At 31.0% G+C, this 19,529-nt stretch overlaps 2 protein-coding genes across 8 annotated transcripts in view; one reads left to right on the forward strand and one right to left on the reverse strand.

The window, feature by feature from the left end:
• The window catches only part of LOC113551856, an 88,445-nt gene extending 74,989 nt beyond the window's left edge, over positions 1-13,456 (forward strand). For all 6 annotated transcript variants that reach the window (XM_026954397.1, XM_026954398.1, XM_026954400.1 and 3 more), the window contains 5 exons: positions 3,828-4,100; positions 5,857-6,201; positions 7,973-8,420; positions 11,629-11,784; positions 12,536-13,456. In XM_026954397.1, coding sequence (XP_026810198.1) covers positions 3,855-4,100; positions 5,857-6,201; positions 7,973-8,420; positions 11,629-11,784; positions 12,536-12,654 — 1,314 coding nt within the window. In that variant the 5' untranslated portion in view covers positions 3,828-3,854 and the 3' untranslated portion in view covers positions 12,655-13,456. The remainder of the gene's footprint in view (positions 1-3,827; positions 4,101-5,856; positions 6,202-7,972; positions 8,421-11,628; positions 11,785-12,535) is intronic.
• Positions 13,457-15,033: 1,577 nt separating this feature from the next.
• LOC113553810 (UPF0454 protein C12orf49 homolog) lies at positions 15,034-19,443 on the reverse strand. 2 transcript variants are annotated; one of them, XM_026957351.1, is made up of 5 exons: positions 19,257-19,443; positions 19,037-19,170; positions 18,803-18,953; positions 15,815-15,957; positions 15,034-15,700 (listed from the first exon to the last, which is right to left on the reverse strand). In XM_026957351.1, exons 2-5 carry the CDS (start codon positions 19,136-19,138, stop codon positions 15,515-15,517), a joined length of 582 nt encoding a protein of 193 aa, XP_026813152.1. In that variant the 5' UTR covers positions 19,139-19,170; positions 19,257-19,443; the 3' UTR covers positions 15,034-15,514. The 2 variants fall into 2 exon arrangements, with proteins under 2 accessions (XP_026813152.1, XP_026813151.1); XM_026957350.1 differs by having other exon boundaries at positions 19,037-19,443.
• Between the last annotated feature and the right edge of the window lie 86 nt (positions 19,444-19,529).

Here is a 19,529-nt window from a genome sequence, read left to right on the forward strand (position 1 = left end):
TTGAAAATATTTATATGTTTAAATCGAAATCCTAATAAGCAGTTAATGAGTTATTAGATATAATATTAATAATATTAATATTTATTTATAATAGGAAGGTCATAGCAAGTGTACGCACCTATACTTAGTGTTTCGACTGTCGAAACGTGATATCTCTAGAAATTTTATAACTTTTTAAGAAGATGTTAAATAACAAAATTTGCGTTAAAAATTCATATTACTCAGTTTTGTAAATTTTATATTATGAAATAAATAAAGATTTGATTCATACTTTTAAATTTGATAATTGGTCAAATCGCTCTCATATTAAAAATAAAACCATAGTAAAACAGATTTTTTAAATTAAATTGGCCATGTTATGCGTTAAGACGGAAATTGGGAGGCAATACAGTACACACGCAGATATAACATCATTTTTATAATATATTATTATAACTATTATTCATTTTGACACTTGTTTTTTAATAGTTTTTATGCAATATACATAATATTTACATTTAAGTAATACATCGTTATTATTTCAATAACACTAAAACGTCTAAAACTAAAAATAAAATAAAATAAAAAAAACATTTGAATGGAGGATATTTATGTACTAATATGTTAATATAATAAGTATTAACTAATATGATAAAACTACGCAATATTGATAAAATTATAAGAATACTTAATATTATCATAATTTAAATATACTAATATATTAATTTGTATATATTTCATGTACCATACTAATGACAACTCGGCACTCGTGATGATTTAATATTGTTAACATAATATATCATTATAAAATAATGTTAAACATTCAATTATCACAAAGTGCTGAAACGTTTCAACCGAAATTAATTTTTGACTTTCGTTTCTCTCACACACTTAAATCATATTTATTACATATCTACAGCCATAATACACAGGATATTATAACTAATAGCCAATAGGGTAACCCACCCACCATGATTTCTAGTGTTAAACCAGGTGTCCAGATTCTCAGCTACGTCGTATATCGTATTATATGTTTTTTTTATCGTATTTTGATTGACTATTACAATCATATATTATATTATATTATATTGTATCGTTTACTTATCATAATCTATATCGAGAAATTTTCAGTTCAGCCAAAAAAAGCTGAAAAAGTTAGCTGGACTTTTTTTTATAATACATGGGCGTAGCTGTGAACTTAACTTATAGAAAAAACGAATAAACGGGAAAGTTCGGTGGTCGGTCCTACTTCAAAATGTATAATACCACTACCGCAATCTCGTCGTTGGATATATTATGTTATTGCAGTATTATTTAATATCCATGTAATAAATAATAATAATAGTATAGTATAAGTACATTAAGCGTCGCGTTCGTGTGCGACTAACTGGTCGCGTGCTATAATTATTATTGGTTGAAATTATACGAACGATTTCTTTGCGTATATCGCGTGTATCGCATTTATATAGTAACTAATAAATATAAGTACATATAATAATATTATATACGCATACACACATTATAATATATCTACGATATATGCAGAGAGGAGTCGACTAGGTATACCTATACAAACTCACGGCGCGCAATGATATCGCGTCGAGAATATTACATCCACGTGCGTGAAGGCAAGTTTTATTATTGTAATTTGCAATAATATTATTACCATATAATAAGAGTATATAGATTATAATGCGTGGAATTATAAAGCGACATTATGATATTCAACTATTTCACTATTTGAAATGCGATGATTATTATTATATTGTTGCCCCGCTTGGTATGCCGGTCGGGGGGTCGTTTGCGTATCGAATGATAATGATAATCGTAAAAAAGTCGACAATATAATATACGATAATATATTTTCTTGGCATTTTAATTTTTACTGCGCTAAAAACGAATGCAGTTATACACTTGTAAATTATAAAAATATACTGCACTGGTTATTATTGCACTGAACAGTATTGAGATTTGAGACTCGAATCAAATAACGTATACCTATACAATTGTAAATTATTTAAAAAAAACGTCCTCAGTATAAACTACTATTGGTTATGAATTCACGAGAGTAAGATTAAGATTAAATCAATATTTTTATTTTTAAACTGCTAAGTTTTTGTAATGTCTTAAAAATACATTACTCCTAGGTATTAAAAATTGTATTTGTTACTGATTGCTTACCGAATGATGTATGATCTTACCGTTGTAAATGATTTGAAATAAGCTTAAAATAACGTGCAAATTAATCAAAATTAGATCTCTAAAATATACATTATATATATTATTATATACAACTTCTGTAGACTCGTGATATCGAAGTTATACATAATTATATGACTGAAATAACAGCAGTGCGGCAACTCACGGACGATGAAACATTATAGGTGGAAAACCAAAACGAAATCGTGGCCGTATCGTTATAATTATATTATAATATGGCGTGTGTACACTGTACTGCAGTACGTGTGTGTATGTGCATGTGAGATGTGGAATACTGTGGATATAATAATATTCACGTAACCGTATAATAATTTTAAAAAAGTGTACACAAACCGAGCAATATGTCATTATGTTGCTCGTAACATATACATTAGCACGATTATATTATTTTACGATTACACCGCGGTGCCGAAAAAGACGATGTTTTCGTGTTTGCCGGGCGCACAATTTCGATGCCGTATTTATAAAAACACCGAAATCAACACGAATTAACACGTCTATCATTTCTTTGAGTTTTTATGATCTAGACTCTAGTGGAGCGTTGGAGATTCTTTAAAATATCCTAAATGTTAATTATTCGTCGACGCGAGTCTGCCGCGCGTTTGTACCTACACCACCCTCCACAGGGTATTTATTAGGTATTATGAGCATGGCAATAATGTTATGATATTATACAGTTGTGAGTAATATGCGCGAGTGGCGATCTCTGGAAACGGATGATAAAAACACTCACACGTACATAATTATGTATATACATAATATCGGGTGTACATAGGAAATGAGTCGGCAGCTCGAGCATTAAATAATCCATTAAACGTCCATTATCGATATACAATATAATTTATATACAATAATATGTATTAACGTAATATATAACAATCCGACCGAACGCGTTCCTAACGGAGCTTATATTATATACATATATTGTATGCATAATTATATAATATGTTTATATATACCGGCAACGTATATATTATATATATTATACATAGACGACAGACGACAGACGTAAACATAAATAAATTACTCTGTTCATGCGCATCCGTCAATATATAATATATAATACGTTTTTCATTAGAGCGATATTATTTTATAAAAAAAATATAACGCGTCTGTGAAAGAATGTTGCGCACTCGACTTCTGCAGCTGCGGATGGGAATATATATAATTAATACAGAACTATAAAACACTTTATTATGTTATATTATTTTAATGGCGCGCGTGAATGCGATTATATATATATTATATTATTGCGTATATTATTATTATTATTATAATTTATACGCAGACCGTCACTCGAGTTTGAGCGAAAATATTGCAGTATTATGTAAGGTCGTGTCGCGTCGTGTATGGAATCCGTATGGGAATGACAAATAATAAATAGTCTTGTGAGGTTTACGGGCTTGGGATCGCGTATAGTATAGGCACGCGCGCTCGGCCCGCAATAATTTTTCGCCGACCTTTGTACAGTCGTTGAATTTTGGTACTCGTGGTGCCTACTTGATTCGCGTCTTGCATGGGCGGTCGAGAAGTAAACTCAACCTTAATGATAATTATTACGGCCGGCGTTTGCTGGTCTCGACAAAACGATACAGTTTATTAACGTCAAACCGGAACTCTGTCAACAGGTGCGATGATGACCGGGCAGCGATGACATGGAAGCGGCAGCCAGCGTTGTACAGATGACTGGTGGCGGCGGGCGGGTGGGGATGAACACGGACATGTTCCTGTTGCCGTCCTCGTTCACGTCGCCGCCGGGCGTGATCGTCACGACGGGATCGCCGAACACCGGCGTCCACCAGTACGCCGCGGCCACGCTCACCTTGTTGCGGCGCGACGCCTGGGTGCTGCCGGTGCTCATACTGTCGGTGCTCACCATGACGCTGATAATGACTTTCGAGGTGACTATTGTACATATATTTTCTAGTATTCGGTATTTCTTATCATATAAATAATACAATAACGACGCGACATCACACACGAGTCCTGTCGTCGGGTCCTGCGGGGTCTGCGAGTAGTTAGGGGTCTGTACTGCAGACCGGATATATACGACTGGAAGTGGCGCGCGCGGAAGCCGCCGTAAAATCTCGCGTAAAAAATGTATCTCGACTGTTGCCGATTTGCATTCATCGTAGATTTTCAAACGATAAATATGTGTGGGTGCACAATTATTGTTCGATTGGAGACTAATACGTACGAGTACATTATACAACATAATACGGTGGCGGTGGCAGCCGGTGGCTGTGCGGAAACGAGAGTTCGACGCTACAAAATATGCCATACAACAATATGATAGAACGAATAGAACGATTATGATGACTTCTATGCAAATTAGACATTTTTATCTTAAATAATGAATATCAAGAACAGAACTATAAAATTTAATTTCAAGACTGTGTGATTACACAAAACGTGTAATTCAGATCGACAAAAAACAGTTTTTAATTTATTCTCAGTGATATTATATGCTATCGTATTCAAGTTTTTTGTTTAAACACGGTCAGCGTTGTAACAGAATATGCGAACAAACAGAAATATCCACGTAAATAAATAACTATGATTTGGTAGTCAAATAACATAATTCTAAATCTTAAAGCGCATTGAGAGGACACCACATTACTCGTAATACATCTATTAAAATGGTTTTGGGCGAGGCAAACTTTCGGAAAGGTATCATCATCACAGTAGCCTTAACACATTTTTACCATAAATATAGAAGTAATTTATGTATGTCGGAGCGTTTTTTTTTTTTTAACTTAAGGACAGTTTAAATTATTTATTTGTACATATTATTATTATTATTAATTTGCTTAATACAAATTATTGAGTATTTATCATATAAAAAAATAAAAACGCTTCTACATAGATACAATTCTCTTGTATGTAGTGTATAAATATAACTTTTTTTAAATCTACTGCAAATACTAATGTACTCGTTATAGTTTATTCCACTCGAAACCATCTTTCGATATAATATCATTGTTATGCAAAAAACATTGTCCATAGGTATTGACACGGGATCACTTTTTGAGAAATTTAAAATAGTATTCAAATATATTGAAGATTAAATATTTTAATTTTTCAAAAAATGTCATTAGAACTGCCTATAAATAACGTGTAAATATTTACCTCTTAATTGGCGGGTTCGCGTGTGGCGTCCTCTTGATGTACAAGCACACCTTGACAATCAGCGAATAAAAAAGGTAAAATTAAATATTGTTTATTTATTATGATAAATAGATTGATGTGTCACAGGCTCGAGTTTATAAATATGTTGACGAACTAAATAATATTTTCATTGGGTTTCCAAACAGTAAACCTTCGTTGTTATATACTTATTATCGACGCATTAAACGGTGTACTACGAGTACGCCACACTGCATAATATCATATCATAGATATTGTGTTTAGCATATTGACACCAACTTTTTGCTCGGTCGTGTCGCCAATATATTAATATATACCAGATTCGAGCTCAGTGCTCGAACTCGGGTGTCGCGGATTAGTGTGGGAGAGTGGAATGTTGCAGATTGAAAAAAATAAAATTTTAGAACGGGAAAACATCGTCATAATATTATTATTATGTTATTCGCACATATACTGACTTTTAACGCAACTAAGACGCATAAAATTAACGCGACGGTCGTTACGTTGCAGGTGTTCGTGCTGTGCAAGACGAGAAAAACGGAGCCCAGCAGGAGACACCTGTTCCTGGGACAGGCGCTTCTGGGCGGGCTGTTCGTGTGCGCGGCGGTCAGCGGGCTCATGTGCACACAGCCGACCGTGCTGACGTGCGCCACCGTCAGGCTGTGCACCGGGCTCGGGTACTCGATGGTGTTCGGCACGCTGCTCGTCAAGTGCGTGTTTCTCATCAGCCTCAACGGCGGCGTGTACTTGCCCGCGCCGTACCAGGCGCTGTTGCTGTTCTTCACCGTGGCCATACAACTGGCCATTGGCGTCCAGTGGCTCATCTACTCGCCACCACAACTCCTATCGTCCCAGGTAAATCAACGTTGTTAATACTGTCAAAGGGTTATTTCATTGTAAGTAATCCTAACCCTAACCGAATCGTAATAATCATCATTGAGCGTCATTCGTTTGGGCGAATCACCCTAAGCTTACCCGAGTAGAGTATACAATATTATTTGGATAGGAAAGTAATCGATCGTTTGGGCGAATTTATAAATCAAAGAATAATGCAGTTAGTAATAAAAATGAATGCGTGTGCCGTCAGTAAAAGTATACGTTGTGTTGAAAGTAATAACATAACTATCAACAATTGTTATAATATTTACTACATATTATTTTAAACTAAACCAGTTAGAGTCCTAAAAATTAGAAGGAAAACGTATAAATATTATCGATATAATATTCATATGCATTTCGCCCTAATGATGATATTATGTAAAAAATCGCTCCAAATGTTGAGTTATCCGTCCAAATGAAATCCACTTTTATCATTCAGAGCATTAGCAAGGTCGTTCATCTATAATAATATATCAGGCGTGGAGGAAGAGATACATAAAACGATAAAACTGCAGTTCAATGTACAATAATAATTATAAAATAATTTAATTATCTTACGAATCGGTGTATCACTTGTTAAATGTAAATTTATAATAATTAACAATTATTATATAGTATATTTTAATATGTTAAATTAACAGCAAGCCAGAAAAATATATTTTTAATTTGTATGGGTCTATAACTATTCTTAGTAGAATAATAGTTTATAATATAGGTTGATTACATTTTTTTTCACATAATCCATGCAGAAGTGCCATCACTTGATGGTTTTCTCACACGTGAGTCGCCAACAAGCTCTTTAAATATATTGTGCAATATTATGCTTATTGAACTACTTCACGTGCACAGATTTTATAATTGTATAGACTTAAAAAAATGTATTATAATATCGAGCTTAAAGTAATTAAAAATGAATTAACATAACCATTCCAAGTCCAATCAGTGACACTTTAATTACTCATATTATTATAATAGGTTAAACGATTAAGTACCTACTAAAATTAATATTAATAGATACTTAAATTAATATAAATTTAAAATTTGATAAAAATGTTAAGTAGCAGATTAATGGTTTAGTAATATAAAGCTATAAAATAATCTAATGTTCTGTTTTTACATACTTGTAAATAATTTAAAGAACGAGTTGCTCATCACTATTGACTATTTTCAACATTACCAGCGTTTGTTTTCAGTTGTTTTTATTCGGATTTCCTCAGGAAAAATAATCATTAATAAAGTTCAGATGTTAATGCACTAACATATATTTTTTGTTAAAAGTACAAATCGCTTTAATACCATATTATTGACATAGGAAACAATAATAATATTGTTATACAAGTAATATAGTATAACTGAGTGTTGTTTATACCCTCCTCTTCCGGAACCCCCCCCCCCCCCCCCGAACTGGTATACATTTTAATATTTGATATTACCGCTCAATCGAGTAATAATTAAAATTTAATACCTAATATTCAACATCCCAACATTAGTTAACATCATAATAGTATAATATAAACCCCAAATTTATTCGTTGATTTGTTTAAGCACATATGGTATATCGAACACGTAGATACAACGTGCTAATAATAATACTCAATTATAATTTTTATATTGCATATTTATTAAATTTAAATTGCCAAATTTGAAAAAATTTCTAAAAAATAATCTATTCAACGTTTTCAATAAGCTTAAAGCCGATATTTGTATATTATATTAAAAAACCTTATCGTAATCGTGCTTGTTGCAGTGGACGAGCAGCCTGGACAACAGCTGTGACACCAAGTACCAGCACATGCTCGGCTCGATGGTGTACGCGGCCGGTCTGCTGTTGGCCGTCACCGTGTTGGCCATCAAGTCGCGGCACATACGGGACAACTACCGCGAGGCCATGTACATCGGGCTGGCCGTCGGCTGCACGGCGCCGCTGTGCGTTGGCTGGGCCGTGGCCGGGCTATGGGCTACGCAGCCGGGCGACCAGGACGGATGTCTGGCGCTGGGCTTAGGCGCCACGGCCGCGCTAGTACTGCTCGTCATGTTCATGCCCAAGGGCCGGCAGCTGGCCGCCATGGGACGGGACGGTCTGTACGATGAGGACAAGCTCAGCACGCTCAGCAGGCCCGCGTCCCCGTCGTTTTTCCACTTCAAACCGTTCATGACGCCGATGAAGCACACGTCGACGATCAACACGTTCGGAGGTAAGCTACCGCGGCGATTTCAATAGTACGCCGCATAATAATATATAGTTATATATCATATTGCGTATAAGTATATGCATAGTGATCCGAACTCCGATTAAGTCCTTTAGAGGTCCGCATCCACCAGGTAACTGGTTGCCGATAATGACGTGAATCGCTTAAAAATTTAAAAAACTATATTTGTTCGAAGATTTGAACAGTGTAACTTTGGCGTAGCTATATATACGAGATCAACTGCCGTCATCGAACATTAAAAAAAAATTAAATAATATATTGAACTGCAGCGACTTTTTGGCGACCCGAACACATTCCTGGTGGACGAGGACGGTTTGTTTTCCTAAACTCCATTCCGTCCGTCGTCGACGTCAATAAAACGATGTTTGTTTAGCCGCACCTGCGGCTGCATTATGACATATATATTATGCTCTATGATGCAGTCGAACTTAAGACGATACTTTTTTTCCCTCTAATCTATTTTTAACGATTCCGTATATCGCTATTGTACATATTATATACACGTGTAATACACCGCATTCCGCCGGGTCTAACGTAGTTTATTATATGTACATAATAATAATATACGACTGAAACACTTATAGTCATAATAGTGTAACCAAAAAAAAAAAAAAAAAACCGTGTACGCGGCACATTTTTAAAGACATGATAATAATATAATATTCGTGGACAGGCTGATTTTAAAACGTACGACGATCTCTGTATGCGTATACGTAAACCGTCTATCCGCACATTATACATTTTAATAATAATATAATATGTCCGCCAAGTCATAACTGATACTACGTTATGCTAGAGGTGCATACGAGTTGTTGTGACCCTTCTCCTCCCCCTGAAACAATCCCCAAAATGACGCTTAGCTTTCGAGCTGAAAAAAAAAATTAAGATTAAACACGCTTTTCTGGCTGAATTTTCGATTTTTTATTTTTGTGGGGGGACTAAGCCACCCCCAATCACCGCCTAGGATGACACATCAATTTTTCCAATAGTTTTTACACTTAACATTTTAAATGTTCAATTATTCTAATTGTCTGCAATGTAGTTATGAATGTCGGAAATAAAGATATCTTGCCTAATTATACTGCCTCACCGATTAAAATACCCAACTAATTATAATTTAGGTAATGAATATTAATTAGAAGAAGGTAGGTAAAGAAAAAGTTCGTTAAAACACCACAGATAATGGATTTCGTATAAAGAAAGTAAAATATATTTATTTAAATACTAATTAAATAAAAATAGATGACTATTAAACATAATATTCGAGTTAGTAATAATATCGTTAAGCTCAAGAATTAATATTATATCATTAAAGTATATGTATTTATTTGAATTATTTCAATACCTAAGGACTAAGATAGGTACAAGCAACAATAAGTCTTAATTTGAGGTAAAAATATTCTCATCAAGTCACTTAGTAGGTACTTCAAAGTTAAAATCGTTTGAAATAAAATAAGGAATATTATTCTCCGACAATAACGGTATTGCGCCGTTTTCACACATCTACATTAGGTATTACGATCGAATAAACACGCGTTTATCGTATATTCGTATTTGACACGTGTGAGAAACAAACAGAATAATAAATCATTTTATATCGTATCGGTGACGGTGTTTTAGTATTTTACCGCAATAATATATTTATATTGAGGACAAAAGTGTAAAGCGCTGTATAGAATATTTCATCGACTTTGCTACTTAAATTTAACATTTATACAATTATTATTGACGTTTACTGCTAGGACAAGGGAGAAGGGTAATCGGAAACTTGAAAAATGGGCCAAAAGACAAAAAAACAATTATTACCGTATGCATTGTCGGAAATTCGGATCTGCGCATTAAGTATTAATACAACAATTGTTTTGTCAAACAAATGCGTTTGTTCTGGAATCACTGTATCGTGTACCTACCGGTTCGGTATGTTTACGATTTAGTGGAGCGTACACCGCCCTCATTAACACGATGCGTGTAATTTTCACCGACTTACTATCCGTACTCAGTAAACACCGACGACAAACGTGACAATTTTTCTTAAAGATGAAGTAAGGCGCACCACACATGGTTATCAATATATATTAACAGAATGTGCGCCCGCACGAAACTTATCAGTAAAGAGCATAATCAAATCAAACACAAAATAGTACATTAAAAAAAAAAACTATACTTAAGTCAAAATATTAATGAAATTATTATTTAAATAATAATAAAATGTGTATTTTTAAAAATTGTATTTAAAGTCTAAGGTGGGAAGGTACGTGGATTTATAGATTGGCGAATTCAGCCATTATAAGCACTATATTTATAAACTATAACTGATTTCGCATTAGATTTTAATGTTTTAATAAAATAAATACACAATGCATGTTTGTAAACAGTAATCGATCAAACGTTGTAAAAGGTAAAGGTGTCACCTACTTACACGATTGTATTGTAAAATATAGGTATACCATAGTATTAACACTATTACCAGTATTGCCGATAAGACATGAACGCGTTATAAATATTAAATTATAATTTATACATATATATGCGTTCCTCACGGTTATGTGTTTATGAATTGATGTATCGCCACGTCAACTCGTACAAGTGTACATACAGTTATACCTTTCGGTAACTCTATAAATTATAATATTATGGTATAAATTATTATTACTAAAAGCTGGTTGTAATTATAGGATTTTTTTCGTTTTTCGCATTGACACTATACCACCAATAGGTCTACCTATTTCGTGCACGACGTCGATTCAGATTCTAGAAAAAATACACACGCCGTGTTATGCCAGATAAATGCGTAGAATATGAAACGAAATGAAAGACGATTAGTGAAAATATGCATATTATGTATATAGGAACTCCAGATAACGATTTCCCTAAAATTAAAAATTAAAAATACAGCCCATCTGATAGGTACCTATATTATAACAATAATTAGCATTTATTTTCACAAAAACGGATACATTATAAGCAGGTACGTGAAAACCGTACGTTTCTGCAGCGTGTAATTATATTACGCGGGATTTTTTCTTAATTATAATATATAATAATAATGTAAGCCCGAGGTGTTCACTAGACGTAAGTATACCTATACAGCCGCGGCAATTTAAATTTCATCAACTATCTCGTCTGCATAATAATAACAACAACGTCATTATTAAATCGTATCTGTACCTATACGGTTTCGTTTGTTTTACAGACCGAGTGGCGCTCGTAGCCCCGCCGACGTACGCTCACCACTATTACCCGTACTGCTATTACCCACATCACGGAGGTGGCGGCGGTGGAGGCGGAGGAGCCGGCCACCACGGAGGCCACATGCAGCAGCAGCCCATCTACTCGAGATGTCCACCCGGTATACATACATACATATATATCTATATTATACGGCGGCGGATCAAGAATTTTTTTGTATAACTAGATTTCGAATCTTTCGATAATGTTGTTTGAATCTCGACAAAAATTACACATTTGTCGACGATATTAATTGCATTTGCGGTCCATGTACACATACTGATATATTATACTCTAAAAGTCTAAAAAAGTGATGAAACGAAATTGATTTTCATTTTTACCCGATTTATGCATAAATATCTAGTTTTTTGGATAATCAATATAACAATATAGTCTCATACGTGTCGGATCATCTACTGTAAATATGTATAGGTTCCTAGCGCACAAATAAATTTCAATAACAACCATCGGCTCGCATTTAACCAAAAAGCCTTTTTTTACTCGATTCCTGCAAATCAAATGTATTTGAAGTCTGATCAAAATGTGTCCGCGCACTATCAATCTCAGCTAATACCTGCTAAAGTATATTATTTTTACGCGTACCTACGGTTCAACAGAAACTGCGACTAAATCGCGGTGTATTAGAGAATTTCGGAAATCCAAATCACGATTTGTCGGATAAACGATAAACTACGAATACCTATTACGTACCATCACGTTTTTAGTTTAATCGCTGTTTCTCGTATACATCGTCTGCAGCTCCTATTCCTATACCGCCGTATGTGCGTCTAAACACTCTAAACAATGTGACATCGTGTGCAATGCAAAAAAAATAAAATATTAATCGTATATAATTTTTTTCACGCTTTCAGACATGTGCAATTTTTCGGGAATGGACAACAGCATTTACACTACGATGGAGCCGACCATGTCCAACAACCCCAACGTGTTTTTCCACCGTTCCGGTATCCACCCCGGAATGATGTACTGATTATTGTTTAAGTGAATACTATATATATGACTAGATGTTTTTTTTCTCCCGATTTTATACTTTTTTTTAAATATATTATTATTATTGTTTATATAAAATATTACGTATAGGTATTATATATATAATATATTTATAGTAGTCGCGTAAACGTATATACACATAGATATGTGTGTTAAACTATATATTATATATAGACATAGCGCCCTACACGCACAAAACAGTATACGTAACAGCTATATAGTAATACCTATAATAATACTTGTACTATTATAATATGATATCTATCCACTGCAGACTCGCGAGACCGTATCGAGCGGTGGGCGGTGGACGAGCCGGGCGCGTGTCACGATGATCTCACGCCGACGACGTCGCATAATATACTTCCATAGAGCCTCCATCTCCTAATCGCCTCACCCCCCCCCCAAATAAGTCTATAGGGTTATACTGAATCGCTTAAATACGAATAAACCATATTATAATATTACGCGCAATTTCAAAATATCACATTTATCACTCTTCAGATCGCCGCGATGGCAAACGAAGAAATGTAATAAATTCCATAAAAAATTACACACACACACACATAGGTACCAAGTCGAAAATGTATAAGTACGCCGTTTACCTCTGTAGATAATATATATATATATATATATATATATTTGCCTATGTTTACGACGGCGCTATATAGTTGTTCCGAAGAGATTCGATGCCATTTTCAATCGCGACGATGATATCGTTCGAGATAAAATAAAATAGTTTTTTTTTTTTTTTATGTATTTTACATTTTGTAGATTTAATAACTAAGATGATTATATATTAGATATTATAATATATTAACATATAATACTAGACAAATTCGTGTCTAATGTATGTATTTTAGTTTATAACATATTATTATAATGCTGTAAGTAATTATCTATTAGAGCTATAAATATATATATAATATATATACATATACTTGTTACGCGACAGTAAAACACATATACTCGATATTATTATAATATGCATATTGTTGATATTATTATAAATATTTGTGTATAGATTAAAAATATACCATCGGTTAGATTCGGTTTTTAATAGATATATAGTTGATATTATAATGTTGTATTATCAACGTGTTTAAAATATTTAATGTAGAACCAATACTTAGCTTTCTTATGTTTCGATTTTTTTTTTTTTTTATGATTATGAAAATAGAAATTATTTTTTAAGACCAACTTCTGTGTGCCAAAATATGCGCATTCGTGTACAATCGCATTATTTTATATTATAGTTTGAGCTATTTTATTTTTATAACTGGCAAAATGTAAATATGTTTTTTTGGAACTATACATACTCATAAATAGTAACGTAACATTATGTTTATTTGTTTAATATACATAAATATTTTATTTTCATAATCATTTACGACGGATTACTATATCCTACCGACCTCAAAAGATAATGATTATTTTTTTCATTTTTCACATTAATCCAGTTAAGTATATTAAATTACTGTTGTATCTTATAATTTTGTAGTGATAATTTGGTAACGATTACCATTAAAAATGCGTACAAAAATTAGAGTTGCTAAAGTGTAAGAAATTATTGCTTAAAACGATATTAAGCATTACTATATAAGATAATATAATACCTATGTATTCGATTTAATAACTGTACATTTAACTTTTTTACTTCTTCTTACTCTACAGTGTATTATTATTATATTAAGTATTGTATCGATAAATTATTGCTCATTTAAGATATAAGAACACTAAATTCTTTAGAAATAAGATATTTTTGTATTTTTTATGGTAATAACTCAATATGCAATAAACAGTACAATGTCTAAAAAATAATTAACCATGACTTCGATATTTAATCCGTTTTATGGACAATGCGTCGAGCACTATAAGTATGCAAAGTCATAATATGTAAAGAAACTTAAAAAGTTGGCCTGTTGGTCCGACCTAACATTTCAATTTGGAAAACAGGATAATGAAAACAATAGCAATCAGTATGCATCATTTACGCATTCTGATAAAACTGATTGGACAAACACATACTGCATACTGTACATTTTTGGGTGATAGAATTTTGTGGTCATGTAAGTAGTTATCTATGTACCTTTCTGCCAGCTATAGCCTATAGCTAATAAGTATAATGTGTATATTTTCTCTATTATTTTCGGTGAGGATAATATTTTTCCAATACGACGTGGCGAAAATAAAAAAGAAACACAAAAATTTACAATTTAGTTTATATATTTACTATATACATATATATTTTATATTACCAATATATTTTTTTTTATGGGGAATCTCATAATTGTTCACAAATTATATTAATAATAATAACTCACATGATACATTTTATTTTGATATCCAGTTTCGTTTACCATTATTATTAAAATTTAGTTTTCTAACAATTTATCTTTGAATTTACTTTAATAAATTGTAATATAATATAATTATAAAAATTAAAAATTGTACCAAAACTAATATGTATTAGATATTTACACAGCTAAAGAAACAAATTACACCAACAATTAAATGATGTATTACTATAAAATAGTATCATAAATATAACTCCTGAAATTAAAAAAAAAAATAATAATAAGTATAATAAATTTAATTCTTAGTTGTACATCATAACACAGATTTGTTTTCAACGCCATAAGCCACTCTACAACAATATTATAGTCTTGATAATTTTACTAACGATAAAAAATATGAGCACGACACACGGAAATGTCAAGCCTCACACGATTACTTTGGATCAAGAACAGTTTGAAATTATTGCACTTTACCCAGTACGATTACTACACAATATGCATATAGGAATGCAGTCAATAAAAAATCCGCGTGTCGCCCAACTGCAGTCAAGGTATTTTGTCGGCCGTCGTGTAACAGTGTTTGTTCGATTTTAAGTAGGCATTTTCGTGTTGAACGCTCTGTGAACTCGTTCGACACTTGGCCAAGCACAGTTCAAAATGATTATTGATCGCCGAAAACAGCACACGGAACGTCTCTGAAGCCTTACCCAGAACGGTTTGCAATAGTTTTCTCTGTGATCAGATACACATAAATGAATTTGTCAATTATTTTATATTATATTATGTTATAGTTAGGTATAAAATTAACAATATTACAACCGTGATTTCCATATGAGCAGAACTAACCTTATTGGGATTGAGGCAACATGACACGCAGTGTTCGTACAACACACAACAGCCATCTGCATTGCACGTATCACATACATAACGTTTTTCGGTAGTTCCGCAGCAGTTGTTCGCTAGGAGATCATCTCTTTGACATATGTAACCTGTTATTGGAACATATTTTAGTATGATATATAAAAATATGATTGCCAGATTTTGGTATGCTGCATTGCTGCGTGTTTATACTATTTTCAATTATTCGGATACTTTGTAATAGTTTTTTTTTTAACTGGTTCAATATCATAGTTGTAAATTATGTATTATAACAAACATGGAACATGGTGAGTAATTAGTAATACATTTGTTTTGTGATGAAGTTTTTAAGCAAAATTAATACATTTTAAAATTGATTTCTAAAAAATTCATTATTTTTCTCAAAAACGATTAAATTATCAATACTTTTTATATTTTATAATGGAGTAATAATAAGGTCAACATTGAATTAAAATTAAAGAATATCTGTTTCACTTGCACAAATGTTAACGTTGTACATTGCTTTTCTTTTCTTTTTTTTACTAAAAACATATTCATACTACTATACTACACTAAACAGATCTTTTTAATAAATTTTCTGAGTAATTAAGAAAACATGTCATTGATTAACAGTTATCGAATTATTATTTTGTTTTTAAAGGATTGGCTGTGTTTCCTGTATTGAAACAATTGCAAAGCTCTTCAACACCACCAAATATATTAAATCAAATAACTATAAAATGGAGATAGATGTACACTGTACAGCTACTATAAATATAAAAAATATATATAATTTAATGAAATATAATAATAAGTGATAAATGTTTTTGATTTTATATTTAAAAAAAATTAAAAATTATTGTTTATCAATATAATTTAATTATCTACATTTATATTCATGTACTTATGTCATACACATATACATATTATATAATTTTTTATATATCCTAGTCCTTCATCATATTACAAACAACACAAACTATACTTAATATTTATTTATAAACATATAATAAAAATATAACTTATCTACATTTTTTGTATAATAATTATTTATTAGCAATTACGACCCAACTTATACGCAGTAGTATATTGTAATCTATTAAAATGGATTATATATACATTGCAATATTGTACATTCACTATTAAAATTACTTGTGCTATCTCACATTTGAGGTAGGTTAATTATTAGTCATCACATGATATGTTTACTAAAAATTTTAATTTTAATGTGTTTTACACTGACATAAAAAAAGATATAAAATACAAATTAGTAATTACAATGTTAATGCATTTACGGTAGATTAATTTAAATATCTAACTATCTATACTTTAAATTTATTATTTTTTAGATTATTAGCAAGTGGATACTCAATACCTACTCATTGTATGTTGAAGATTTCATATCAATTTTAAAATTTTACTACCAATTAATTGTTTTGGATAAAATAAATTCCAGAATGTATACTATGCACATTATAGTTTAAAACTTAATATACATATTACTAATAAGAAAAAATAATAAAAATTATAAGTTTGTTATTGTAATATTGATTTAAATATTTACTAAGATATAATTAAAAAGTATGATTATTTTAATTTATTTGATGAATAAATCAAATAATGTACTATATGAATTTGTACAAATATTATTACACAAAGCATGCTCACCCTTATGCATTCCTTTAATAACAAATTTATTTAAATTCTGGTTTTTTAAATTTTTTAATTAACTTCAAGACTATATTAATTCTTATAATTTGTGTACTACTAAGTACTTTGTGTCTTGTGATAATACAAACTTTTGTTTTAAAAAATTGTATGTATCTTATTCAAAATTTGGAGGAGTAGTTTTTCAGTTATGAAAATGTTTATAATAGTCCTTAAAAAAGGTTTTACAAAAATATAAAATGGATGTAATAGTTATTATACTTATTACTTGGATCATTTTTACAAATCATAAATGTTGATCCATTAATATAAATTACTAAAATGTTTAAATTAACATATCCTCAATATCTTTAAATTCCATTATCACAGTATCTATAATACACAAAGTTAAATAACTTAGAAATATCTTATTCAAATTTTGATTTTAATCGGTCAAATTTTAGTAAATTTTATACATATATGAAAAAAATGTGTTTAATCTGAAGAACATAAGTTTGTATTTCCATGGAAACTTTTTAAATAGTAAACAAATTCTATGAATTTAAAAAAAATGGTTTGTAAGTTTACTTTAAATATCCTAAAAATCAAATATTGAATAACTGTAATATACTGTAAGATTATTTATTAAATAATTGTATTAATACTTAAAAATTAATTTAAAATTAAAACAATTTTAATATTATATTTCATTCAAATTAACTATATAATATGTTACTTATGTATCTAAAAAAAATCATAATATTGATTAAAATAAAATAAATTAAAACAATGATTTGACATGAAAAATAATTTTGTAAATATTTTATTTACATAGATTTATTTGATTGAAATCTTACAAATTTCAAGTTTGACTACAGCATGTAACTAAAAACTATTTCTAAACAATAAGATAACTTATAAAAGTAAATACATTTTTAAATGATTCTAATTCCTTACATAATATTTTAATTATATTATATAGTAGCAGTAAGCTTAATATTATCAAAATTTTAATTAATACAGTTGTGTAACATTACACAGAGTATGGTTATTAAATTACAAAACAACATTAAAAGTATCGAATAAATATACCTATTCTAATAATTTCAACATATATTTATTTATTTATACAATATGACAAAATTTGAATACCATTATAACTTGCATATGTGTGATTACATAAGCTCAACAATTTCAGTTTCAATTAAATAGTTAATTTGTATTCCATTAAACCAAAGGTTATTTTTTTTAAATAATCGACAAATAACCGTGCTATTACTAGCAGTATTCACTATGTCATTCTAGCATAACTAAAAAAGTGATAAGTACCTCTGTCATCTGCTATATATTCTCTGCCTTGTACAGTATTTCGACAACTTAGGTCTATTGAATTGTTCAAATCGACTTCGGCTGACATCCAAACAAATGCACTGTGATCCAATTTTCTTGGAACACGCCATGTGTCTGTACGTCTGGGTGACTAAAAGTATATAAAATTAGGTTTTTCTTACAGTACTATGATTAAAACGATTTAAACTAATATTATTGGAATACTATACTTACAATCAATAAGAAACTGACAATACAATATGTTAATGAGCAACCAAAAATCACTGATAACACGATTTTTCGTCTGATGAAACTGAATAAAAAAGCTCTCCACATGACAGGCAATTGGCACCTGGCATTTTCAGTGGCTAAATATTAAATAAAAATAAACTTAACAATTGAGATCCACTAAAATGAATTTGTAATCATTGCTGAGACGCAGGTCGAAACTAACATAGTAGATATCTATTACAGTTGGAATTTAATTTTTTTTAATTGTATACTTAGTGTAGACGACCAACACGTTAAATTTAAGTTTGAAATGTTGACCTCGAAAAACTCTCATTATAACATATTATGCAATACATTAATACAAGTATTTAAATAGGATTTATAATAATAAAAATAATTTAGTTATTTTACGGTAATTGTTATCAATCATAAAACTATATTTTATAAGATAACATGGCCGGCGTAGTGATAAGAATGATTTGATAATAATTTCTGA

The sequence above is a fragment of the Rhopalosiphum maidis genome, chromosome 2, assembly GCF_003676215.2.
Source record: "Rhopalosiphum maidis isolate BTI-1 chromosome 2, ASM367621v3, whole genome shotgun sequence".
Taxonomy (NCBI): Eukaryota; Metazoa; Arthropoda; class Insecta; order Hemiptera; family Aphididae; genus Rhopalosiphum; species Rhopalosiphum maidis.